Source organism: Lutzomyia longipalpis, chromosome 1, assembly GCF_024334085.1.
Source record: "Lutzomyia longipalpis isolate SR_M1_2022 chromosome 1, ASM2433408v1".
In the NCBI taxonomy this organism is placed as follows: domain Eukaryota; kingdom Metazoa; phylum Arthropoda; class Insecta; order Diptera; family Psychodidae; genus Lutzomyia; species Lutzomyia longipalpis.
In genome coordinates this window covers 49,343,774-49,371,120 of record NC_074707.1, presented here as the reverse complement: position 1 = coordinate 49,371,120, position 27,347 = coordinate 49,343,774, and the positions used below count along the sequence as shown (strand labels likewise).

The 27,347-nt window shown below is 35.0% G+C and overlaps 1 protein-coding gene across 14 annotated transcripts in view; it reads right to left on the bottom strand.

Moving 5' to 3' along the window:
* LOC129788060 (probable nuclear hormone receptor HR3) overlaps window positions 1–27,347 on the bottom strand; it is a 90,015-nt gene that overhangs the window by 17,146 nt on the left and 45,522 nt on the right. For 2 of the 14 annotated variants that reach the window (XM_055824040.1, XM_055824043.1), the window contains exons 1-3: window positions 15,559–17,008; window positions 10,543–11,426; window positions 4,294–4,521 (exon numbers count right to left, since the gene is read on the bottom strand). In XM_055824040.1, the coding sequence (XP_055680015.1) occupies window positions 4,294–4,521; window positions 10,543–11,179 (865 nt within the window). In that variant the 5' untranslated portion in view covers window positions 11,180–11,426; window positions 15,559–17,008. Of the gene's footprint in view, window positions 1–4,293; window positions 4,522–10,542; window positions 11,427–13,474; window positions 17,508–27,347 lie in introns of those variants that run through there. The other 12 variants (XM_055824039.1, XM_055824044.1, XM_055824051.1 and 9 more) reach the window with 10 other exon arrangements.

The window sequence follows — 27,347 nt, the reverse complement described above, 5'->3', positions numbered from 1 at the left end:
TTTTTTTTTTTTACTTCTTTTCCTTTCAGAATTAATTATAACTTTAATTCACTCCAATAATTTGCGGTGTCTTCGGCGGTAAATTAAATTTTTTTCTTCTATAAATACAACCTAGAAGAAATACACGAACACGTGCTAGGTAGGGTATATTTCAGTTGCAATTTTCTTGTACATATGAGAATTGTAACAAAGTTAAGGACGTTTGTACAGTGTGGAGTTCATTGTCGCTCTTTTGATTGAATATCAAATGCAACTTCTTCACTTTTTTTTGCGAAACTATTCTGCGCTATTTGTGTTTTAACCCCATTTATAGTGTTTAACTATCGATTTACCTCATGCTCACCTCTTTTACAATTTACTTTTCATTCACAACACACACACACACACACACACCGAGCCTTTGGTAAAGACAATTCCCACAGTGGAAGTGAACAAGGAAAAATTTCCCCATTTTTTTTTATTTTCAAATAAATCAAATCAATACATGAGTCGTGCATTGCGAAATGTTATGGCAAATTATTCAATGCAACTCCCTATCGCTATATTCTGATCAATATATTCTTCGATATATTCTTTCAATTTAGCCAAGGTATGACCTCACTTTAGAACTTTTTAGTTGCAGCCCGCACCTACGCACTATTTGCATTCTGAAAGAAATCTAATGTAAACAAAAAAAAAAAACCTCCAGCAGAGCCAGGAGAATTTTTCTTTAAATAAATTTTCTTTTTCTTTTGACAATGTCTAATGAGAAAATATTTCAGTACAAAAGGGCATTGATGAATCACCCACCGCGGTGGGATTTATTGATGGCAGAAAAAAGACGGTGTAAGAATAAATTTTCCCGCCCATAAGCAAAAGCTCTCCGATCATTAACTATCAATTTGTGTTTATCAGGAGAAACAAATCACCGGAACGATTTATATACACGGCTTTTGCAGTTAGTTTGTTGCCTCAAGGCATCCCCACAATGCAACCTTCTTCGTGTTCTCCAATACATTTTGTGCACAAGAAGTGAAAAAAAAAACTTCTTAAGAACTGCTGGGCCACGAGAATTGTACGAGAGTTTCCTTTTCCAATTCACAATTTTGCAATATTGGCAAGAGATTCTATGGAAAATTCATAATAATTTATTGTTTGGAGTTTTGCAAGAAAACCACTAATTTGTGACTATATTTGTCTCTAACTATTCACATTGTTTTCATCCAATAATAGCGCTGCGATGGGAAAGAATAAACCCATTTTGCATTACCACGGAGGAGATTTTATTTTGTAAATTGCATGGAAACTGCAAGTATGTTTATTTTGAAATTTAGAATGTAATTAATCTTAAAAATATTAAGAATGTTTCTCTTGTTCTTTTAAAAATAAAAAAAAATCAAACTTCAATCGTGTATAGGTAAATAACTAACATTGCCTTAGGTCATTGTCTAAAAGGCCTTCAAATAGCAGGAAATTATTTCTCTCTCTCTCTCTCATTACTACATAACCTGCGAGCTAGAGTTCTTAACTATTTTACACTAAAAATATGTTTTAAAACCAAATGATTTGCCGTTAAATTTTAAAATATAAACAATAAATTCCCATTAAATGGCATTCCCTAAATGTTTGTGGCAAAATTTTATTATTCCCTATCAAAATTATTGCATTGTGTAATTGAAAATGGTTTTACATTGGTACGAGCGGTGTTTGTGCGTTATATGTGGAATTTTAATTTAATTTAATGGTCAATTTGAGAGAAATGGTGGCTGTTTTAATTTTATATTAACCCATATAATTTGAATAAAATTGTTAAAATAAAAAAAAAATTTGCAGTGTTTTGATTTCACTTCCCATGAAGCTTCATTGAAATCGAAAGCTTTTTCATCTCGTTGAAAGGGAATTTATATGAAATGAATTAAAAGCTCTAAAAATATGTATTAATAACTTTGAAATTATTGAGATCTGTTCAGTGTTCACAACATTATCCAAAAAGCTACATAAGTCATGAAAATTTTGGCCACAAAATAAGCTACAAAATTCCCCAAAAAGCTCTGAATATTAAAGCTGATGTTCCATTAGGTAAATTAACTTTTCCATTGCAAGTGAAAGTGATGCATTAGAGGGAAAATTTAGAGCAATTTCATCTGATAACAGGGCACCATTTCATACTAATCAACCCTCATGAAAATTTACAACCCACCGTTTTCCCGCACCCCTTTGTGTGAAGTTATTTAAATTGAGTACAATCGTCAATGAATTAATTAAATTGAGATTAACACTAATGACTAGGAGATATCTGTAATCCACAAATTATCCTGATTTAGCTAGTGTGTATGCTGCGGGAGAGTTTCATGTGAATTTTCCACGGGGGTTGGGGGAAATGATGTTACATTGCGTGGAGAAAACCAGGGGTTGGGGGGAAAGGGAGATATTTGTGTGTGAATCACACAGAATGAGATACTTTTGGGTATAATTTGTGTAACATTAGATTACCTCCTTTATCCGTATTCTCTTCGCATTATAAGTATAAGAATTAGATAAAATCGTTTTTTGGGATATTTGGGGAAGTTCAACGATCTTCAAGTTATTCACCCCTTTTGATATTGATTGAAAAGCTCATGGGAATAAATTTAGAATGACACGTAATGCTCAACGTTGGTATCCAAAAACACATCACTCCGGGTATCACGCCCGCAAAAATTACTTACATTTGAAAGCCATTTTGGCCAACCTCAAGAATTTCAGTATTGATATTGTCAGTGTTAATAATTTCGTGCTGGAATGCTAAAGAGAAATACGAGAAGAGGGCCTCAACGGACGTTTGCAAGTATTTTTTTTTGCGAAAATTAGAATTTTCTTATGAGTGGGTGCATTGAATTTTCAGATGATTAGAAGAGAAACGCTTTTTTCTGCTCTATTAAGAACGATTCTTTTTTTATCGCTGCAAAGTCACGATTTTCATTTTAAACCATCATCCAATTTAAATATAATTCACCAACGAGTGGTTTAGATAAAAAGAGTGCAGAGATAACATTTTGTGGTTTGAATATGTGTGGAGTAAAGGAGCAACCTTAATGTGTGAATAAGAATTTTCTAACAGAGTCTTTGAGGGGATAATCTTCTTGAATATTAATCACTTTTGGTGCCTTCTAATCTCTTGAGCTTTTCTCACTCATCCCAAACTTTCTCCATCAAAATAATCTTACTCTTCTCAACACAGAATCTCCTCAGCTATATTATAATGTCCTTACACCCATGAGGGATGATGGTAAAGGTTCAAGTTTTGTGTATGTTTGGTTTTGGGTGTCATGCGACGACTCTACAACGAAAGTGAGCCACAAAAGAGATGACGGAATAAATAATGGACGAAGAGTATAGCGCAAAAGGGGCAAGAAGTTCTTCCACAAAAACCGTATATTCCACATTATATATGCCGGAATAAAAGCGCCACAGAGGCGCGTATAGAAAAAAAAAGACCCAACGCACACATGAGAAAATCGCTCATCCTTCTCCGAAACACCAGAAAAGTTGATGTGAGAAAGAGAGATGGATTGTGGTGTTGCGATTGCGAGATGTGGGACTCCACGTGTCCAAATCGCTTTTATTTCATTCCTTCCCATTTCTGTGTTCCATTCCAGTCATTCACCTCAATTCCGTACCAAACACTCGTACACAAACACATTTCCACGCAACCGATAGCTCGCTTCTGGAGTCTCGCGCCTATATAGCAATAGGTCTTATCGCGTAAAGTTAAGATATTGGCGAGAAAGTCTCTCTGGAGGCAATAGATTAGCATGAGAACTAAATGACACATACATATCGATTCTATGGAGTTTCAACTTCTTTCTTTTCTTTTTTTCTTGAACCTTTTAATGCAAATCTTTTACGACTTGAGCGTCCGTTAAGCTGTAAGTAATTTAAATTTAAGGTGCACACTATATAGGATGAAGAGAAGCTCTACTTGGAGAATCTTAAAATTGTTAAGAAATCAGGGAATTTATCAGATAAATTCAGAAATTTTTAAACTAAATTAAGATAACTTACTCAGAAAATCATTAAAATGATAAGATATTTTACATTGGGTGGAAACTTTTTTAAAATATGAAAGTCCAATACGAAAGCTCTATTAAAAAAAGGATATTTTCCCCTTCAGAACAGACAAATCTTTAAGAAAAATTCTCAGCTAGGCCTGCTAGGCTTCTAGTTTCAAATGAAAATCAACATATCCAACATACATACATAAAGGGCCAGAAATTGCAGCAATGCTCCGCAGATAGTCCATCATAAGAAGGCAATAAAAGATTGAGTACTCACCATCACGACTCATTCCCAATTTTAGGCACTTTTGCAGTCGACAATACTGACATCGATTCCTATTGACGCGATCCACCACACATTGCTTATTCCGTGGACACTGATAATTCACAACTGAACTCTGCGACCGCCTGAAGAAGCCCTTGCACCCCTCACATGTGATCACACCATAATGCACTCCAGATGATTTGTCACCGCACACTTTGCATGGGATTATCTCAATTTGAGCTGCAAAGAAAAGATACAATTTTCCATTAAATAAATTTATTTTAATTGTTTTATTAATTTTTTTTAATTGACTAAATGTGGCATAGAACGTGGTATTTTATGCTTCTATAGGTTGTTCTGGCTTGCCTGCCTCAATAGATTAGAAATTCTAACTTTTATTTAGTTAGAAATCTGATTTGAATAAAGGAGCTTTCATTTTTTTCGAGAGCTTTCAGTAAGTTCCTCTTCCCATCTGATGAATAAATCTTATTAAATCCTTTCAGTTTAAGAAGCTTTCAGTAAGCTTTAAAATTAAGAGGTAAATATAATTGAAAATCATCTGTAATTTACAGTAATGTTTCAGTTGATGTTTGTTTTATACTATGGCCATGCTAAAGAATTTATATCTTGATTGTATTTAAATCTAACTTCTAAGAATAGTCGGAAATAATAATCCGTAAGCTTCTAAGCTCTTGATTTTTCCCTTGATCTTCATCAACGTTTACTGTAAGTCAATATTTTCTTAAAAACCAAAAAAAAATGAGTCGCAATAAGAGTTTTCTTGATTTGTTTTTAATTTTTAAATTGATAACACAAATGAGGTTATCGTTCTCTTCTGATTAAGATCTATTAATGAGTCGAAAGCTTGGAAAGATAATTTTTTCTTCTAAAGCCATCCTGAAGAAATAAATTAAAAAAAAAAAAACAATTCAAATATGTTTTTCTGTCTCTCCGTGTGAATCAACGTTGATGTATAACTCAACATACGACGCTTATTTTTGGCGGTTTTTATCGCTCAAAATTACCTTTTTGCCAACGACCGATAGTACAACACAAAATACAGCATCTTATGCTGAAAAAGAGCACCTAATCTTGACATGATAAGGCTTCCTCGTGATAAATTAATTTGATATGGTTATGATATTTCTAAAAAAAATCAAAAGTGGGTCAACGTTTTTTTTTGTTTGGGTCGCTTTTGAGCCACATTCTGCGTAATCTGCCTTTGTCCGGATGTCGGAGGTTGACTCATAATTCTTCGATATCACTTGCAATCGCTTTTCCACGCCACGATAGAGAGCCCTAAAATCTTTGTCTCTCTGGAGTGGAATTGAGAAATTTGTGAACCACTTTAGGCTGAAGAAATTTTAATTGAATTCTACGCAGCTTCAATAAGAATTTATGTGAATTTTTTTCCAAATAAGTGTTGTTGTTGATGTGAATGAGTTGCTGTTATCACAAACGCGCACACAGCGGAGCATGTTTTGTGGGCATTCTTCGCATTCCTGGGGTGGACATGAGAAGTATGTGTAGTGTATGATATAAAAAAAAATACGCGCGCGCTTCTCTTTTGGTTTGAGCTTCAATGAAATTTGTCTAATAAATATTTTGTACCACCCAGAAAAAAGCCCGTCTAATGACTCAATCGGGAGGAGAGTTCACTGACACGACGCGATATATAGTTTTCGTTCTCCGCACTCATGTTGACGCTCTAAAATCGATTTGTGTGTTCTTACCACTTCTATACGTACAACTCAACAATACATCCAAGAGGTATTCATTAGAATGGGATCCACTTCATTAAAGACAAAAAAAAAGAAGAAAACTTATTTCTTGAAGTTCTTTTTTATTATTTATCCTCGCAGCTATTCAGCAGAGATCGCAGAGAGAGCAAAAAAAGAAAGAATTGCCAAAAGTATGTGACTTCTGCCAATTCTCGATGCAATTCCAATTTTGGGGTGGTATGAGGGAAATTTGTAAAAATTGCTAAAATGTAAAGTGCTGCGCGAAAAAGAACTTTTATGGGGCATGTGTGCCAAAAGAAGCAATTCAAGACGTGATTTTCTGTCGATTTTCATTCACACATTCGTGGCTTATGCGCGATGAAAAGAAATACCAACTAATATTATTCATCATTGGCGTACCGTACGAACGGGAGGGGGACATGGAAATTTCGGGTGACATGGATGAGGAACGCGATGTGGAGGACGTTCAAGTTCAGTGGCATCGAAATTGCTGTGTTTTGTTCTCATGCTTATGACTCTTTTTGGGTGTGAAAAAATAAAGAATAAAAAAAAATGAACAAGAATTGCAATGTGTTTATGCATTTCTTCATTTTGCGATGACATCAGTTCCCATTTTTATGTGAAATTTATACATTTTTCCTTGCAAATTTCTGTTTTTTTTTTTGTTATTCTTGCTATTTCTATATGAGCACCATACATGAAAAATCAATTAAAGTTCAAATCTGGAATTTTCTTCATCATTGAAATATTTTGGAGAATTTTCTCAGAATGTTTTGCTTATTTTCTGCTGTATACGTTCGTGTTGAAACTTCAATAAAAATTTAATTAAAATTCTTGATTATTTGAATGAATGAAGAATATTATATACATAAATATTCAAAGGGCATCTCTAAGCAAAGTCAGAGAGTTTTAGTCCTGGTTTTAGTACAAAATTAGCCACCAGTTTTTTTTAAATTTAAGTTGGGCTGACAATGATTTCATTGAGATGGAGGCGCCTGGTAGTTATCTTGATTTCTTAATTTGTTTAGAATAAATAAAATATTCCATTTCTAAATAAAATTTAAATGGGAATGGAGGCGCCTGGTTAACCATCAGAACGTTTTATCATCTAGCTTAAGATAGCAATGGCGACGCCTGGTTTAAATAAAGTAAAAAAAACGTTGTAAAAACAGATAAAGGGAAAGCAAAAAGTTACTGAGAGTATAATCTAATCTAATCTAATTTAATCTAAGTCAATGTAGAGTTTAATTAAAACTGAATGTTTTGCAGAATTTTCAAGACTATGTCAAATCATTATGTTTCAATGATAAATATTACTTTATTTTTCGGCTAACTGCTCAAAATTCAAAACCAAAGCTTATTAGAGAAATCAGATTATTGGCAAATGATTCAAAATCTAATAAATAAATTATTTATCCAGAAAATTAGTTTAAATAATCATTGAAATATTTCTTTTTTTTCCAATTTTTTTTTTATCTTCAATCACATTTTACAAACTAAATATTTGCCAAAATGGTTTAAGTAAATAAACCATAACCACAATAGCTAAAAAATATACAAACTACAAAAAAATCAAAGCTTTCACGAAGCTCTGACAGCGAAAGCTTTTGAAAACACAGGGTTTGGAAAACACACAAAAATCTGGATAATTGCCAAAAAAATATTCATATTTGGTGCATTTTTAGCGCGGGATTCCTTTTTTTCTAATTAAAATACCAAAAACCAGAAAATAATCCACGCGAGGAAGAGGGTAAAAAAATCGTGGATTCATTTGTATTTATGGAGGTGCAATGTGTATGAGAATTATTTAAACGGTTTAGCTGAAAATGATTTATCTCACTATGAAGAACGTTGTAATTGAATGTGGGCGTTGATGAAAAATTAACAAATTGTTGCCCTGAGTTCCTCTTCACATATTCTTCCTCACTCTCTCTCTGGAGGAGTTACAACAATATATGATTCCCTGACTTCCCAGATTGATTGACCAGATAATTGGGAGCTTTTTTTTCACCCAGAGCTTTTTTTTCGTGTATTATTGCAATGTGATTGATTGGTCGTGTTGATGGAGAGATTGGTGGAGATTACTGAGTGACTACGTTGTCACTAGAGACAAATAATTTTCAATTGGATGAAAGAACACTCAAAGCGCATTTTTTGTGTGGCCACAAATAAATCCCACCACTCTGCATGGCACTTGAGTGTCTGTCTATACTATGTCTCATGAAAAGCATCGGAAGCTTCGCACACAGCAAAACCACGGACAATCGCACTTTGTACCTGACCTATTGCAACAGAAATTTGCGTTGCTATTAAATTTTTGATATCAATCTCTCTCGTGGTTTTGTGCCACTTTTCCTCCACATCACACCCCCTCATCGCGAAAGCCCGACTGACATAAGGTTTTCCTTGCTTGGGGGAAATATAAATTTCCCACAGTTCCCGTTTTGAGGGTTTTCACAATAGACACACACACACCCTCGCGCCTCTGTCCCACCCCCCTTTTTGTTGATTTATTAGAAATCCAACGAGCTTTTTCCAACCCTTTGTTATGTGCAGGGATAATTTTTTTATGCACAAAAAAAACCATCATTCCCAGGTTTTTTTTAACTAAAAATATATGTTCAATGAACCAGAGTTTTTTTTAGAGCATACAATAATGTCAAGAGAAATGGGGGTAAAATATGATTTAATTCCCAATTTTGTGGTAGATGGGAAAAATTATTACATTTAATTTTAATGTGACATAATGTGGGAAATATCTGCTCGTAGATTTATTATGTGATTCATTACACATATAAATCAACAAGGTGTTGTGTGTGTTTGATGTTTAATGCTTAACAATAATATAAATAACATAGCGTCGTAGCGAAATTTTCATTTTTCAAACACACTAAAAAAAATTGATCAAAAATATAAGCTTTGAGGGTGCTTTAGGGGGCTCTCAGAGAAAGCTTTTCAAATATTCACTTCCTCCTTCAACTACTCACAAAACTTACTGATAAGCGAAACAAAGAAATTGAATGTGTTCCCCCTTATCAACTTTCTTGTTCACGTAAAAATAAACTTTCTCTCATTGCTGATTAGGCAAACCGAGTGATGAGAATCAATGCTCATTGCGTTAAAAGTTCACCCCCCCCCCCCCACATGTAAGTGTTATATTGAGGAGTTTTCTTGGCATAAACCGGAAGAAAAAAAAAGTGTTTGGTCCACAGTCAGGTCAGGTGAATGACTCCCTGGGTTTGAGAAGAAGAATTTTTGCTCTCTTGTGTTTTATATATAAACACCTAACGTAAGAATACAAAGTTGAATTTACATTATTTATATTCCAGGTCTCTCTCTCTCTCTGTGTGACTTCACCGAAGGAGCTAAATTTGATATTCTTTTGCCTTTTTTTTCTTTCACACTCTTTTTTTTTTCCTTTTTAAACTTCCGCATTTTTGTATGTTCTCTTTTTTCGCGAAAAAAAGTCAATGGGATTCCAAAAAGTGACGTACTTAACGATTGATATGTTGAGGGTATTGCTCAGCGCATTACTTTTGGAAAAAAAGGAGGAATAAAAATACACAAAATAATGCATTGCACTATCTGAAATATGTTGTAACATAAAATATCGCTGGAGTCTTGGCTGGAGTAGTTTGAAAATTCATTAAAAAGCCTTTTTTTAAGCAAAAAATATCAATAAAGAGAAATTCTGCAAAATTTTTCCCTCAATTTTTGTGGCAAAAATTCGCTTTCACATATTCTTTTTTTTAAATAAAAATTCACATAATATATTGTTGATGTGCAAGAACCAAAAAAAAAACCGAAATAATATAAATTAATGCACTGCAAACTATTTTGCATTAATTTTCACCTGTCGAGCCAACAATAAATTAACTTTGCATGGCAGATTTTCGACGGATTATATTTCGATGTAAAGCTTATTTTAATTCTTTTGAAATTCATCCAAATCTTTTGAACTAGCACGTGGCATTTTATTCGGATAATAGGGGTGAAATTTCAAAGGAATCAACGTACTTAATAATAACTTTAGGTACCCGGTCATTAACCCTATGCATGCCAAGTATAGGGCTCTAGAACACTGCACAGAAAATTCATTTTTATCTGTATATTAAAAATTAAAATATATTGAAGCTTTTAAGACAAATAGGAGCTTTTCTTAATTTTTCGAGCTTCTAAAAATTTTTTATAGGCCATCTAACTCCACCCCAGTACTCCCTATTTTATTTAGAAGTTGAATAATATTTATTATCCAAAATATTGAATTTTTGAACATAATAAATATTCAATATATAGGCAGATGAGCAGGCAATAAAACATTTATACTTTCCCTGCATGAAAATATCAAAATGTGAGTGATTTGGAAAGAAAAAATCACACGATATTAAGTCATAAATTGTGATATGAAACTCATATTGATTGAAAAACTTTATCTGCAACTTTTGAGGAGAGTGTTTAAAATTTTATAAAGTTGAATGAAAAGCTGAAAGGGAATTAATTTTTCTACAGGTGTAGGTACCTCTTATTGAATTGGGAACTTTCTTTTCTGGTTCCGGACCAGCTGTGGTGGCACTTGCGGCTGCACCAGCATTCATTGTGTGGATGTTGGTGCAATTCTGAATGAGCGGAGGCGGCGTCGTGCTGTCTGCCGTATCTTGGTGTCCAGAGAAGGTTGACGACGCCGCCGGGGCGTGCTGACACGGCGACGTGGACGTCGATATGGCACTTAGTGAAGAAGAGGCAACGGCACTTCGAGCATTTCGCGTAATGGTCGTATCAAGAGGTAGCCGCAGCGGCGGGACTTCTTTGAGTGGCGGCTGCGGCGGGGGTGGTCTCATGGGGCGGCACGGAGCCGCTGGGGCAGCATACGTGGGTCGATGGTGTATTGGGTACTGCTGCTGACGCTGAATGTTGGTCTGGTGCGGTGGACAGCGCATCTGGGTGAGCTCATCGAGGAAGAGCCGTGGATCCAGCCCCATCGGCGTCTCCTTGCCCATCTCATTGGGTACCTGCTGCGGTCCCGGTGCTTGATGCACCATCTCCATTTTCCCACACGACCCCGCCACATTGTTATTGTTGGCCGTACCATTTCCACGAACACCACCATATTTTCCATACCAATTCTGACTTAGAAAATCACTAAAGTCGTTTTCCATCTTCTACCGGCGTCTCTTAGGTTGGATACAGCGGTCTTATGCACTGAATACTCATCATCGTTGACGGTGATTTTTCTTCGGCAACCCACCGTCACTCACAAAGGGATCTTCCCAAACGTTTCACACACTTTTCCTCAAGGGAACCCCCTGGGCACGTGCTATTCGCTCAGGGACTTGTCTTCACTTGCAAAATGGTAACTATTCGAGCTTGAAGATGGAGTTTATTCCCCCAACGTTGTCTATATCACTGAAATTTGGCAATCAACACGAGGATTTTCATGTACCAACCATGGATACATATCATCCCTCATCCCCCCTTGGGGGTTTTCTTCAAACTTTCAAGGGTATTCCCTTGCACATCTCTCTCCCTCCCTCTCCCTCCCTCTCCCTGTGATGTACCAAAGATTGCGCCCAAGTAATACCGAGTTATTGCAGCTCAATTGAAACCCTTATACCCGAAGAACGTGGGCGGGAAATATATGTTTAGTTAATGTACAAAGTTCATCAGACAACATTTTGGAGTTGGAATAGCTTCAAGAATTCGTCAGCAAAATTCGCCAATTTTGCAATAAATTAAGAACAAAATGAATAAATTATTTTGAATAATTCTTCGTGTAATTTGCAAAGAAAATTTAAATAAAATCATAAGAAAATTCTTTTAAAGTTTAAAAAATTGAAATAATTTTCCCTCTGAATAGAATATTTGTGTGAAAAAAGATTCACTTCTAGAGGCGCCAGAAATTCATTTTAATTTGTCGTTTGTCTTAGGTCAAGATACGCAAAAAGCCTTAGTCGGTGAATTTTTGCTTTGCCCAACCACAGAAAATGCTGAAATGGTGGAAAGTGCCGATAAAGAGACAAAACACCTCGCATTGCATTAAATTAGGTGCAATATGGGGGTATGTATGCGATAAAATGCAACCTCTACGAAATTCATCAAGTTGAAAAAAAAGAGAAAGAAAATGACGTGGCGTCCACATTTATTGCACCATGTTGGGAATTTTTCCTTTTACAATTTTTGCATTAAAGATGGAGAAAATATCGCCAAATTGGCAGAAAGAAAAGATCGTTGATCGAGGCAGAAAGAGCAGTCACATTGTAAAAGTTATCGATCCAGCATAAAGAATTCATTTGAACTCTTGTGCTTTTCCCAAAGAGTTCAATGTATGTTTTCTTTTCTGGTAAAAAAAAAATTAAAAATAGCCCAACTGGGTTGCGCGCGGAATTCTCGCACTACACACCCTTTCGCGGAAGATGATCAAAATTGAATGCAAAAAAAAATCGCGAGAAAAACAAACAGAAGCGCAAAAAAAGAGGCAAAAAACATTGGGTTTAGTCACCTCATCGTGAGCTTTCCTGTGACGCACTGAGCTTTTCACGGGTGAACCTCCGCATTTTGCGGAATTACTCAATATTTTCGTGTTTTATATGTACATATTAAAAGTCAATGGAATGATCTAAAAATGATCAGCGTGAAAATTCTTCTTCGTTTTTTTTTTACTCACAGCGTGTCTTTTTGGCTTTTTTTCGGGGCAACAATTGAGAGTGTGTAGATGAGAAGGAAGAAGAAAAAAAATATAGAGTGTTTATAGAGTACGTCGTGAGTACTCTCGATGTTATTGAACCGCGGCGCGCGACGTCACCATGAGGCGCATGATGATTTGCCGGCTTTTTCTCTCACACTCACACCCCGGGCATCATCATCATTTTCATGTACAAAATGGAGTGAATGACATTTTGTATATTTTTCATCACCAACTCTCCCATTTTCACACAACATTTTATATTAAACAATGTATCACCAGAGGTGTAATCCCAACGAGACATTCTCAGATAAAATAAATCCTTTTTTTTTGCTATGTATAGCACTTGCAATTTGATTGACATACGGCTATATACATCAAGCCATTCGTTAAATGGAAATTCACTCTATATTTTGCAACTTTTTCATGCAATTTCTCCAAAAGAAAATTTGGAAATGTTCTTTCTTCATAATCTCGTGATTATTAAAACGTGCACATACCTAGCCTATAGTTAGGTGCACCTATGTCTGGCGTAAGTACGTAAATAAATTATTTAAAATAAAAAGAATTATATCCCATTAGACTGATAGTGCTGTGCAATTCACAAACAATGCACACAGAGACTAACACGAATGTTTGATAAGAGAATTTAACCACTAAATTGAACATTTATCAATATAAGTTAAACCATTGTAATGCCGCGCATTATTAATAGAAATCTGGAGAAAAAAAATTTCCCTATTTAGACATTTTTCCAACACACAAAAACCACCTTCTGCCCTTCTCAGCAGCTCCACACCATAATACATTCTAAGACAAAACAAAATACTACGTCGCGCGCGCGGAAATATAGAGCGGATAATTTAGGTGTCACACCAACCAACCGACTTAACCACAATAAACAGCCAATTCACAATTTAAACAATTCCATGCACTATCTATTTGAAAATGGAAATAATACCCGAAGCTTGCCCCCCTGCGCGCTGTAATAAACACCGCATCCAATATTATGGGAAAATAGCGCTAAATGCGTGTCTGTGTTCCACCGATAAAATGTGGCGAAGAATTTCCCAATAAAAAAAGAACATTTTACATGCAAGTGAAAATAATAGAAAATTCTCGCGCGGGAAAATTCATAATGTACCACCCGGTTAAAAGGATTGTCTCAAACTCACTTATAGGTAGGTACATACAGTATGGTGAGTGACTTAGGTGCTTGAGTCACAGAACGTTTGGGTCGTTCGATCACCCGCGCAAGTAAGAGAAGAATCAACGATCGAGAATTTTCGGGAAAAGTTCATTGTGGGGTGAATGAACCATTCTGGCGTTATTTCGCAACATTGATAAAATATTATACCCTCCCTCGTGTTGATGTGATTCTTCTTTGCGTAGCTCAATTGATAAAATCAGAAATGTTATGCTCATCTACAGATTTGAGGTTTAAACCATGATTTGTATTTTATGATACTTTTTTGTGGATTAGCCCCGAAAATATATCGATAATTACGTTTAAAACTATTTTCAAAAGATTTTCTGATGAATTTTTGATCAAGCGTATTAATTCCTTTTATGAAAAGTTAAAAAATTTGCTTAATTTTTATTTTTTGAACGAAAAGCTTTTTCAGAGATTTTTCTTAATTTTCAATTAAATGAAAAGTGAAAATACATATTTTGGATAAACTGTGTAGTCAATATTTAGGAAAACGGAAGCTTTTTACTAAATAATTTAAAGCCTTTTAGGAAAATGATTAAAGCTTAAATGAGAAAAGTTAATTTTCAAATTTTTAAATGAATTTTTCATGTAAAATTTTCTCCAATATAAAATTTAGAATAAAATGTAAAATATTACTTAAGAAAATTTTCTTTTGTAGTCTTTAGTTCGTTTATTAATTAAGGTTTTCCAACATTATGAATTTCTAGGAATATACTTTATTCTTTCAATTTTCAGGATTTGATGAATAAAATAAATCATTTCCTAATAGAGAAACAAACATTTAAAACGTTTTACTTTTGATTAGAATACCACACCCCTCATTTAATTTAGAAAATTCCTTTGAAAAAATATATTCCAAAAATTAATGACTGAATTAAATATCCCACTAAAAATAGATGAAAATAGATTCTTCACATAGATAACACATTCAAAATTTCACAAATTAATACATTTCAATGAAAATTAGATGCACAAGATGCGAATTAGTAAGTCCGAGGGTATTGATTGAATATTATCAAATTTCAAGGATTGGTTAGAAGAACATTTTCCGTGTTAACCAGTTAAAACTGAATCGACAGATTTTTGTTTGGAGTTCAATGAACTGAGTGGAAAATTTTGATGTTATTTCCCAAAAGATAAACATTCCCAAGCGAAGCTTGATTGAACACCGCGAGCAGGAAGAGATTCTTCTGACTGAGAGACCTCTCCTGGCATGTCAAAGGTGAGGAACTTTTTGTTTTAAATCGTTTTTGGGGTGATGTTATTTTTAGAAAATTCATACAATGTGAAAAGGATTAATTTTAAGGGGATTTTGATGGATTTTCCTAATATTTATTTTTCTCATTTAATTTATTGTTATTTCGCGCGCTATCTTACACCATTTAGAGGAAAATTCGAGAGGGAGAGAGAGAGTAGTGCTTTGCTTATTTATTTAAACGCTTTGTTTATTTATATGAAAAAGCCCTATGTCCACTTTTTTTTTAGGTGCGTATTGTGCGTAGAGAATTTGTGTAGAGAATGGAAGAGATGTGGAGTAAAGTTAACAATGCGTGTGTGTAGTACAATTTCAATGTAATTAATAAAGTATCACGGTGTGTAATGGGGGATGAGGAATTGAGAGAAATAATTAAAAAGTACATAACATAATTTCACTTAAGTTCATATTCTCCGATTTTTATAGTATTATTTTTATGTGTTGTTCTGTGCGCGATGTATCACAATATTATGTATGAGAACGTCACACACTTTTGTATATCAGTCCAATAAGAGTAGAGTCAATGAACTCTTTTGACTGTAAAGAAAAATTATTTACGTCTGTGTTTTATATATATATGCTATATTTTTTGGCTGATTTTTTTCATCGCCTCAAGTCTTCAATTCCCAGTGGATGTTTTACACATGAACACAATTTTAATTTTCACACATCTCGGGCTTCTTTTACTGCCTCACACTTCTTGTATATATGCTTCCTCGTTTTTCATCATCTTTCGCGGGGCACACAGGAATTACTACTGGCTTTTTCGGTGCCCCTCTTGTCACTGACACTCCACAAAAAATGCCGCACTAGTCAATTAAGATGAAAATGATTGTGGAGACATGGAAAAATTTCCACACAACCTCCCCCTTTAGCCACTTGCCGGCAAAATACCACCCTTTTATGGAGCTTTTCACATGAAAGTAAAATTTCCTCTGCTGCGAAGAAAAAAATATCCATTGAGATATTTTTAATTAAAATTTCGGTCACTTTTTAGTTATAGAAAAACCACAATTTAATTTTTTTTTAACACATCTTTCATCATCACTTGCTCCTTTCAATTTTATGCAGAAGCTTTGCAAAAAAATATATAATGTTGCAAAATCCATTTAAGGCCTCACTGGCAATCCTTTAATGTCCTTCATACAAAAACTTCACTACACTTGTAAAAAAATAATCCTTAATTTCCTTTTTTGGAATTAAATATTTTGAGAATTAAAAAAAAATCCTCAATGTCCACACGAGCGTTTTTCTTCACATTAACACCGCGAGAGACTTGAGAGAATTAAAATAATTTTTTCTTAAACACACTCGTCAAAGTACAAAAAATGTATGAATTTCTCTCTTACTCATTCATTTGAGCATTCCGTCTCGTTCACACACAAATACACACGCACTTTTGGGGATTTCGACAGGGGGACTCCCGAGAACTTTCACCCCCCCAAAAAGAATTCTTTCAAATTTTTCTGCTACACTCAATCTCGTTATCTTTCTCCACAAAACTTCCTTTCACTTTAAAAAATTTCCTCTTATTTTTGCACTCAAAAAAATTAGGAAACAAAACTATAAATTCCACAAGAAGGTTGAAAACTATTGAGCGAAAAAAAAATCCTCCCAAATGGGTGGTATAAATTCGAAGAAAACCTCCCCCAAATGTACACTCCTTGAGTGTTCTGTGAGGAATCCCGAGTGTGGTGAGAAAAAAAAGCACAAAACATTTGGGTGGGCAGCAATAAAAAATGTTTTTAAAAAAAAAAACGGCGAAGAATAAGAAAAAGTTCGAGAAAGGAGAAATGGTGAGAAAAACTTTCCCCGCACCGCACAAACTTTTTTGGCGACTTTCATCGACGACTGTGGAACTAGGAAGCGACCCAACACCACGGTACCCGTGAAACCTGACGTAAGATCGCGCTTGCTGGCCAACACAGCGGCGCCCCAATAACTACCACATGCACTCCTAAATCCCCATAAGACACATTCTGTGTGCACACGGTGTGTATTGGTGCGGAGCCACAATGTTGGGGACTCTCTGGCGCATGTGCCCCATTCTCGGGGAAGCATTCTCTGGTTGTTGGTGTACAACGGCTGCAGTGGAAGAGGGATAGTGTGAGCATATATATATGGGGATTGGATGTCTCTGTCTGATGTTCTGGGTGCGGTAGCATCATCGACTTACGTCGTCATGTGGCCCACACAATTGGGGGCGGGTGTGTGCGGGAGACGCCGCTCTGATCCCGTTCATTGAACGCACCGTGTGGGTGAATGACTAGGAGAGATGCCCCACTCACGGAGAAAGAGAAACCATCTCTGAGAGAGCAGAGAGAGAGAGTATGTACTGAGAACATATTCTCTCACCCTCCCCCCCCCCCCCCCTACCCACCCACCTACCGCCAAAATTTGACACATCTTCTCAAATTCATCCATCAATTTCTTGACACATCTTCCCCATATGACATCTCATCCTACCACTCTGACAGCCCCACTGACAGCGCGCGCTAACCCCGCGGGAAACGCGTCGCTGGAAAAAAAAGAAACCCCCTCATACACACCTATATAGGCAAGAAAAAACATCGTGTGACGTATCGCGGAATGTCGCACAAGTGTTTGGAAAAAGAGTCACACATATCGCTTACACACGTATTATCATCACCACAGTGCAATTTCATCGGTCATCGACCCCCATTGGGGATAGCAAGAGTAAGTGAGATAGAACACAACTTCAGCACACATTCACAAATTTATTCTTTTTTTTTTCTCCTCTTTCTTCCCATCTAAAATATTGAAGAAAATACTACAAAAAGCTAAATATACATAGAATCATTCACAACCACATGATCGACCAGATGAGCGAAGAAAATCTTCTCATTACATGTATTGTGTGTTGACGGGTGGAAAAGTATCCCTATGGCGATGGAATTCTTATCAGAAATAAACATTCTCTCCCATATTCTTATGATAAAGGCACAGACATTATAAAATTGTCACCGGGCTTGCCAAACAATGGAGAGAAAACCCCTTTTTCCCACACACACACACGGGGGTGTCAAACTCATCACCCAGTGAGAGAGGGACATTGCAAACAGGGGAGAAAGTACATCACATACATATATGTATAAAATCATTGAATTGTGCTTTTAAAGCACATATAATATCGATTTGATACTTTGCACAAAGGATATAAGTTATATTGTTTCTCATATATGTAGATAAAATTTGTAGACAATAAGAGAAGGAAAGTTTACATGACAAAAACTATTAAGAATTTAAAGTTGGAGTTATTTTATATTAAATATTTGTGTATTGAAAATTTTTCGTCACTTATTAATCATTGTTGACAGATTGTAAATAAATAAAGAATAAAAGTGAATTAAAAAAGAATAAAGTTTTAAGGCATGACAATGATTACAATATGATGAAACGATTACATGACAATCTAATATTTTACATGAAAATTAAAAGATTACATACCTAATCTAAAATATACTTTATAAGTCTTAAGTTATAAATGACTTTAGATTATTACTCGGGGGCTGAACAAGAAAGTACGCAAAGAAGACCTATTAGAATTTTTAATTTTGACAAAAAAAAGTTTGAAGAAAGTTTTCGAAGAAAAATCACGTGTCGCAGTATCTACAAGTTACGTTATTTTGGAAACTCGGGCGAACAAAATCTATCAAAAAACTGTTTCTTTCAGTGTTAAATCTTAATACCGAATATTAGCAATCGTGGCGCTAGTTGACAAAATGTATACAAAGTGATGTGTCACGTGGTACGGTGACGTCATTGAGCACACAGTAAAAAGGTATTTTAGCTCAATAGAGTTTCAAAAATAACTTTGCTCTTACAAAATTAGTTCACTGAAAGATACACAGGGCCAGTATTATACAACTCTCCGAGTGCTGAGTGGCCCATAAGAACTGTACAGTACAGCCACCCAGCACTCGGAGAGTTACATAATACGCCCTCAGCTCTCGTAAACTTAGCCAGTTTACCAGTACATTTTATAAATTAGAGAATTTTTAATAAAGAATCTATCCTCAGACGAATTTGAAACAAACAACCCATTTTCGAATCAAAATTTTGTACCTGAACAAATTGATGACATTTTTCAAACGAGGCTACCATTGATTACAATTTCTTGTAAAGAATTCCCCCAACTGTATATCATCAAAGGTACATTGTACGTAGCAACTAGACGTGTTGTAAAGAGTTAGGCAACCACATGTCTTATTCTTATTCTCTCAAATAAAGCCATAAAAATGGTAATAGTGTACGTATAAATAAAAAATAAACAAAAAAAAAATTCTACAAGAAAGTCGTATGAATTTTATCATTCTGCCTTCGCACTACGAGACACAAATCCCTCATTCCCCCCATATTCTCTGTATATGGGGAAAGATTGCCGACGATGGGGCGTCATGGAAATTCTCTTGCACAACCCCCATTGAGAGGAGAACGGGAATGAGGGGGGTGAACAGAAGTTTCAAAGTGAAAGCTCTCTACCACCCCTTACTCATTTCCCACTGAATATATATACTTTAAATTCCACATAGTGATAAATTTTCAATGCTATAAATTGCGACGTCACGGAGTCGCAAGAGAGAATAAACTCCCCTCTTGTGCAGCATTAGAAATTCAGCCCTCCTCTGAGGAGAAGAAGGAAAAAAAATATGTGCTTGGCATGGGAAAGTACATAAAATTTCAGCAGAGAGTGCAATTGAGAGAGACTTCGGGTGACAAGATTGCGAATTACACTTTAAATCTTATCAGATGCAATTCATTTGATTAACTCGATGAATTCTTTTTTTTTATCTTCTTGCCTTCTTGCACAATATGTGTGGAAGAAAAGAAGAAAAAAATCTTCATGAGATAAAGAAAAAAAAACAAGAGCGCGTGAGCAAAAGGGTTAATCAATTTGGCATTCAAAGGACGTAAGAGAGATGATGGAAAAGATTGGGCGTTCCTTGAAGCTTTTGAAACATTTATCGACAAAAAGGGGCTTTTATTTCGGCAAATTTGCACGAGGATTTGCGCCTTTGCAGATCAAATTCAAATAAATCGAACGTGAAGAAATTGCCAAAGTGTTTCACATGAAGGCAATTTGGGATTTCTCCTTGTCAATCTGCCCATTTCCGCGAATACATTTTCTCAAAACAGGATATTGAGGGATTTCCAGGAAGACCATTTCGAGCATTAAGGATATACTAAAAATATTTATTCTATATTTAGATCATTTAGAATAACATTTTTTTTCTTTAGAAGATTTTTTATGTAATGAAGCAGGTAAAATTCAAGAAGAAAGCTTCGCTAAATAATCTTCAAGAAAAGCTTCCATAGAATGAAAGTTTTGGAATAAAGTTATAAAAAAAAAGAGATCAGCAAAAAAAGCTCCAGTTAAATAAGCTTCAGAAGAAACTCTTTAGCAATAGTAAAGAAATAAAATCAGTTCAGTATAAAAATTTCGGTAGTAAATAAGCTTCAAAAAGGATTAAAAGCTCCAGTAAAAAAATTAGAGCCTAGCTGAAGCTTTAGAAAAATTCAAAAAATCAGTTTATGAAATGCTTTTCTTAAAAGCTCTTAGGAAAACTGAGACAAGCTGAGTTACATATCAGAATCTAGCCACAGAAAAACATAAAACTATATTTTTTTTTTTGAAAAAAAGGTTTCACTCAAAAACCTTCGTGTAGTAAAAATAAATAGCAACAAAAAATTTCAAGAAAATCACTAAATAAAAATTCTTGTACACAAAGATTTTTCTGAGTGTAAAAATTAAATTTTATCAAGTCATTTAAGAGAAGACTAATACTAATTTCTTGAATTTCCTCTTTGTTTTCATCGCAAAAGCACTTACAATTCCGATTTGTTTACATCATTTTCGCAGAAGAAGAACTCACTGCGAAGGGTGGAAATAATGTTATAAAAGGAGTTCAAAACACATTTTCTCCACCACCCCCGCAATGAAGGTTCATTCAATTAGGTGTCCCACTCGTGGGTGGTGTGAATGGCCTTTGAAAATTCTGTTGTAATTTTTTTATTATTGTATTTAATCCACTCTCTTGAAAATTTATATTGCAATAAGGTTAATCACCCCTTAAAGCCATTCCATACGTACCGCATGGACTTTTCCACCCTCGTGCGATTTTCCCCGTCAATGGTGTGCGCGTTGTATAGCTCTCTCAAACCCCTTGCCCATTTGTTTAATTGTTGAGGGTAGTTTTTCTTTCTTCCGAGATTTTTTTTGGGGAGCTCAGTGGACACAATCTGACGTTTTTTTCGGTGCGTTGATTTATTTATTGCCGCTTGTTGCCAACGAGTCTCAATTTAACACGCGGATCATAAAGTTGAATCAACTTAATATGAAATGAACCCGGAAAGTCCATTCTATTATTCACACACGAGTTCATTTCGTTCGTCTTTCGCCACATTGACGATGAGAAGAAGAAAAAGCGCCCCATTCATCCCCCTCACTCTCTCTTGGGAAAATACAAGAGACTTGTGACCGTCGTCTTGGAACCTCTTGAGTAACAAACAATTCCACCACCCACACCCCCACTCGAAAGGAAAAAAAATGCCGAATAATTCGCCCTCCTCGAAAAAAAAAAGAATTTTGAGTCTGTGTGCGTTCCCCCCCAATACAGGCAAAGTGTGTGTACTGTGTACGTACATACAACCACATGGTGGAAACGCACGAAAAAGAAATAAACCAAAAGGTCAATGTCTGATAAACATACAGCTCGCAGGGAAAAAAATTGGTGGGGAAACTGAATGAAAATAGTAGAAATTACAATTTGGGAGAATTGTCGATGAGATAAGAAATCTGATTTGGACATGAAGTCACACCACACGGAAAAAAAATTACAAGTGTTCTCTCCCCGGTTAACCCACCCCCACATCCCTGCCACGTCAGCCCCACAGCGTGGAGAAGAAAAAATAACCCATCACTTAAAGTAATTTTTTTATAGCGCTTCTGTTTTGTAGGGAGTTCTCTCGTTGGCACGAAGTGAGAAGAAGAAAAAAAGAAAAAGAATGTTCGCATTAATTGCTTTATGAAGTTCTTTAAAAACTCTCAAATGATATTTTTAGCATGTTGTAAATCAAAATGTCTTTAATCGAGGGGACTTGCTTCACGCTTTCACGAAAAAGAACTGCGAAAATTCTTTTATCTTATCCAAAATGACTCGCACGATTGAGGCAAAATATCAAATCGTTGACACTTTTTTTTGTGCAAAATAAAAAACTCTTCTCCTTCACCTCAATTAAAAAATTATTTTTGCTTGTTAAAAAATCGCATTCCTCTAAAATATGCTACACAGCGGCATGCCCGAATTCACCGGATAATTTATGCTCAAGTCGGAAGTGCGAGACAAGCTCAAATACTTCTGACAGGAACAATTTTACTTTTATGCTCGTTCTTTTTTTTTCGCAAGAAATGCCATGATTCACACTTAAGTGAAAGCTGAGATGGTTTTGGAAATTTATGTTGTGAGCTGTTGTGTTGGTTAAAAGTTCAAAGAACGTTCTAAAAATGTTTACACATAGAACTTTTCACGTGATTTTCAGCATTCTTGTTCACTGTTTGGGATTAAATATAAATCAGAGGAACTATTTTTATGGACAAAAATTTATTTTTTAATTTAAATAGAAAACTTTTCAAAAATTACGTGAAAATTAATTTCACAATTTTGATTAAGAAAAAAGTCTCGTAATATTTTTCAATTGCCTGTTATAAATGTTTTGAGGATTAGAATGGAAAGAGGTTTAAATATTGTATACATTATTTATGCAAAGCTTTGAAAGCTCTAAAAACTATATAATTTCATATTTAAATGTTTTTTTATCCGTCATGTCACTAACATTGAAATATTCCGAATAATCATTTTTGAAGTAAAAAAAAAAATAAATAGAATTTTTCCCATTCACATTTAACTTCCGGTGAGGTATATATTTTCACCCTCGATAGAATTGTGAAAGGTGGTTGCTCTCGCCATAAAATTCTCTGACTCATTCTCACTTTTTTTTCCAAATTGCGAGGGTAGATGCCATAAAATTGAGAGTTTGTATATTTTACTGCTTCTTATTCAACAGAAGAAACTCTTTTTCTTTTGGTTTTTTTCTTTGATAAAAATGACTTTCGTCCTTTTGTGAAAAATCGCATTCAACTGAACTCTTCATTGCAGAACTTTACATGTTTGTACGACACACATGAACCCCTTGGGGTATTTTTTGTTCTTTTGCAATTCCCACGCGTAATGCACGTTGAATTAATAATAATAATTTGTCAGAAAAATTTCAAATAAATGACACAATCGAGTTAAAAAAAAAAACGATATTATAAAAGTTTTATACTAAAAGATACAAAAGTGCAAATATTTCAATGGAAAGCAATAAATTATATTTGCTGAATAGGCTGAAAGTTCTTTTTTTTTACCTGTCCAAATTGTGGATTGGCCATAAAAAGTGTATACGGGAGAGACAGAGAGTAATTGAAATAAATATTTTATTTAATACTTAATATTTCGATGGCGTTTATATTTCATCAGCATGTGCCACGTTCTCATGCTACAAGTCCATTTATTCACAATGTAAGCCCCTCAATGCATCATCTCTTACCTGAAAAAAATAATATTGAGAGAAAAACATTAGTTTTCAATTACATTATGTACGTGCAAGTATTTAAAATAAAAACATCTACATGGGTTAAAGGAGGAGGTGGAGCTCTTAATTCTAAGGTACATTTCATAGACAATTTGCTGTTGAACAAAAAGAAAATTATCGAAAATTGCTCGTTGAAAGAGTCGCGTCTGCGGTATGTGATAAAATACTTGAAAGACATTGTTTAATTCATATACATAGGTACCTACATCTAAAGGTATAGAAAAACGCGAGCCACCTAGCAATTGTTGGAGTTCCCCAAAGAGAGCTGTCTGTATACATATGACTGTGTGCCTCTTGTAATTTATTGTGGAATTACGCAACGGATTTTTACGCATTGCTGAGTGAAAGTGAGTTTAATATGACGAACCATTGGGGCTTCAGTACAATACCAAAAGAGAACAAAAAACCAAACCCACCATTCAAATGAAATATTTTTCTATTTTATCAGAAAATTCCTTTGTTTGTCTCTATATGTTAGAAAATATTCTACAAAACTTTTCATCGAAATTAGATGAATTGAAGATGGTTTAAGCTTTAATTAATTTGCTAATCTTGTCAATTTTGTTGCTAATAGCATAAAATGATAAGAAAATCCAGACAATACTGGACTGCATTTCACCTACAATTTTATCATTCACCGCACACGTATATTTATGTTACTTCACTCAAAAAAAAAAAAAGAGAGAATGAGAAATATTTGGTGGTCATTTCCATTTTACAGATCCAACCACGAAATGTTGGCGCACTCTTGGAGGATTTTGCTGGCCAAAGTGGGCAATTAGATATTTCACCATTCAAATGAAATATTTTTCTATTTTATCAGAAAATTCCTTTGTTTGTCTCTATATGTTAGAAAATATTCTACAAAACTTTTCATCGAAATTAGATGAATTGAAGATGGTTTAAGCTTTAATTAATTTGCTAATCTTGTCAATTTTGTTGCTAATAGCATAAAATGATAAGAAAATCCAGACAATACTGGACTGCATTTCACCTACAATTTTATCATTCACCGCACACGTATATTTATGTTACTTCACTCAAAAAAAAAAAAGAGAGAATGAGAAATATTTGGTGGTCATTTCCATTTTACAGATCCAACCACGAAATGTTGGCGCACTCTTGGAGGATTTTGCTGGCCAAAGTGGGCAATTAGATATTTTTTTTTAATCGTCACAGAATAAAACCTCTTAAAAATATCGTGATAATTTTTAATATCTCTGTGTAAGGAAGTTCCATTAATTTAAGATCGTTAGGATCTTTAGGATCGAGGTTAGAAACCTCGATCCTTCATGTGTTAATTGGAATTTTTATTTTGAACGAGGTAAATTGTTGCTTCACTCCAATTTACCTCGCCCCGCTTCGCGGGGATTTGTTGCGCTGCGCGCAAATTTTAATGAGAAAATATATTGTGATGGTTTAAACGTTTAAAGGTAGATTAGGGCCACTTATGAATCCCAAAAGAAAAAATTTGCAAAGAGAAGAAATAATTTTCATACAACACTTCAGGCGCCAAATTCAAAAATTCGCAAAAACTGCATGAAATCTATATGGGGGCTACCTGAAGGGGGTCTTTGGGGGGAAAATGAATACGGCCATCTGAAACCGCCTGTTATAAGGAGCCTCTGTACCAAATTTCATCGCGATCGGTCAAACGGTGTGGAATTGTTTAAAAAAGTAGGAACGACGTTCACCAACAAACAGACCTTTCTTTATTATATAGAAGAAGAAGAAGATAAGTTTGGTTGTTATTTTTTTTTTTGCTAATTACTGTATATTGAAAAATATTTTAAGAGGAATAAAACTTAATAGAGAAAATTGGGGTAGCTCAAACAATTCTGAAGATTCTTTTAGAGCTTTTGGCAGTTTCTAAAATGAATTCTGTACAAAGTTCTATAAAAAAATTCTAAAATTTTCGTTTATTTATCTCTTTCATACTCTTTAAGATTTTCTAGAGAAAGAACTCAAAATCTTTAACTAAATTGAACAAGAAAAAAAAATATGCGGCAACATTTCTTGCTCGCATCTGTCTCTCATTTTTTTTTCATTTTATTCACACTCTCAGCGTACATTTTATTTTTATCCAACAGCCAAATTTGATATTCAATCGAATATTTGTGCCTCTTAGTGCTTTTTCGCAATCAATTTAGTTGTTATTGGAGTGAAATTTCGTTGTTTTGCGACGGAGAGGAAGGAAAATATTTTAATATTCAATAATAAATGAAGCATTTTCTTCGTAAAGCTTATACAGTTGTGTGCAGCACCATCAAAATGAGAGTATCAATCAAGCTACATAATGCACATTAATTTAATAACTCATAAGACTATGTAATAGTTGGAGATATTGTAATTTGTGGTGTAACATCATCCATCGCCATGACGCCGTCTCTGTCGCTCGCGGCGAGACGTCGTCGAGCTTCAGAGTGTTGGTTATATGTAAAAGAAGAAAAAAGCTCCAATTTGAAAGCTCCTTACCCGTACAAAAGGAACAAGAATCACAAAAATTGAAGGTTCCAAATTGCAGATTAAATTGAGAGAAAAACAAACTTGAAAATTTCAACTTTTCATATTTTGTGTCTCTTTTGAAAATTTGTCATCTATCTCTCGTCTATTTGGGCGCCCTTCTGTTTTATTCTACGTCGCATTGAATAGTGATTCGATGGCAGAAGACGGTAGGTGTGCGGGGTGGGCAAAAGAAGTGTGCGCGCGATAGCAGAAAGAACGGGCTGTGTGGCGGAGTGAGATGGGGATAGAATGAGAATAACAGCGCCGCGGCATACATAGTGCAATGACCTAACTTAGCGATGACCCACTTACGAAGCTTCTCGCGTACAACTATACGCGATTTCGTTGGGGATTCGCGTAAAGTCGTCGTACCGCGCCGATGAAGCGGCTTTTTTACCCACTCACACAGAGCCTACAACACAATTACACATGTCACTGAGAATATCTACTAATCCACACATAGCCAGCAAAAAAAGTACATAACTTCTTCATTTTATAACTCCCAATAAATCACCCATTTTGCCCCACACTCCCCTTAAAAAACGGGGTGAGCTTTTCTTCTCTATTTTGCTATATATGTTACTTTATGTACTTTTCATCTGTTTTTGCCCCCATCTCCCTTCAACAAACTACACATGCAAAGATGTACGAAGAAAAATTCTCTTCTCACAGTGTGCAACGAAAGGGACGGAATATGGTGTGAAAGGGACAAATAAACAATGTACAAGCAATTGCAATTAAATCGTTGTTACATGACGTTGTTGAAATTAATTTAGTTAGACTACACTACAAGAACAACTTGATGAGCGAGAGAGATGTTTGGAATTAGTACAGAATAATTATCATCTCAATTTTAGTTAATATATAGTTTTCAACTTCCTGGAATCCCTTCCTTAATTACTAATTCTAAAGAAGCTTTCTTCCTTTGTTCCTTAGATTTTCTTTCAACTTTCTTTCTTCGTGTGAAGATGACGTAAACTCGAATCTATATGGCCTTTAAGAGAATTCTAATTCCCC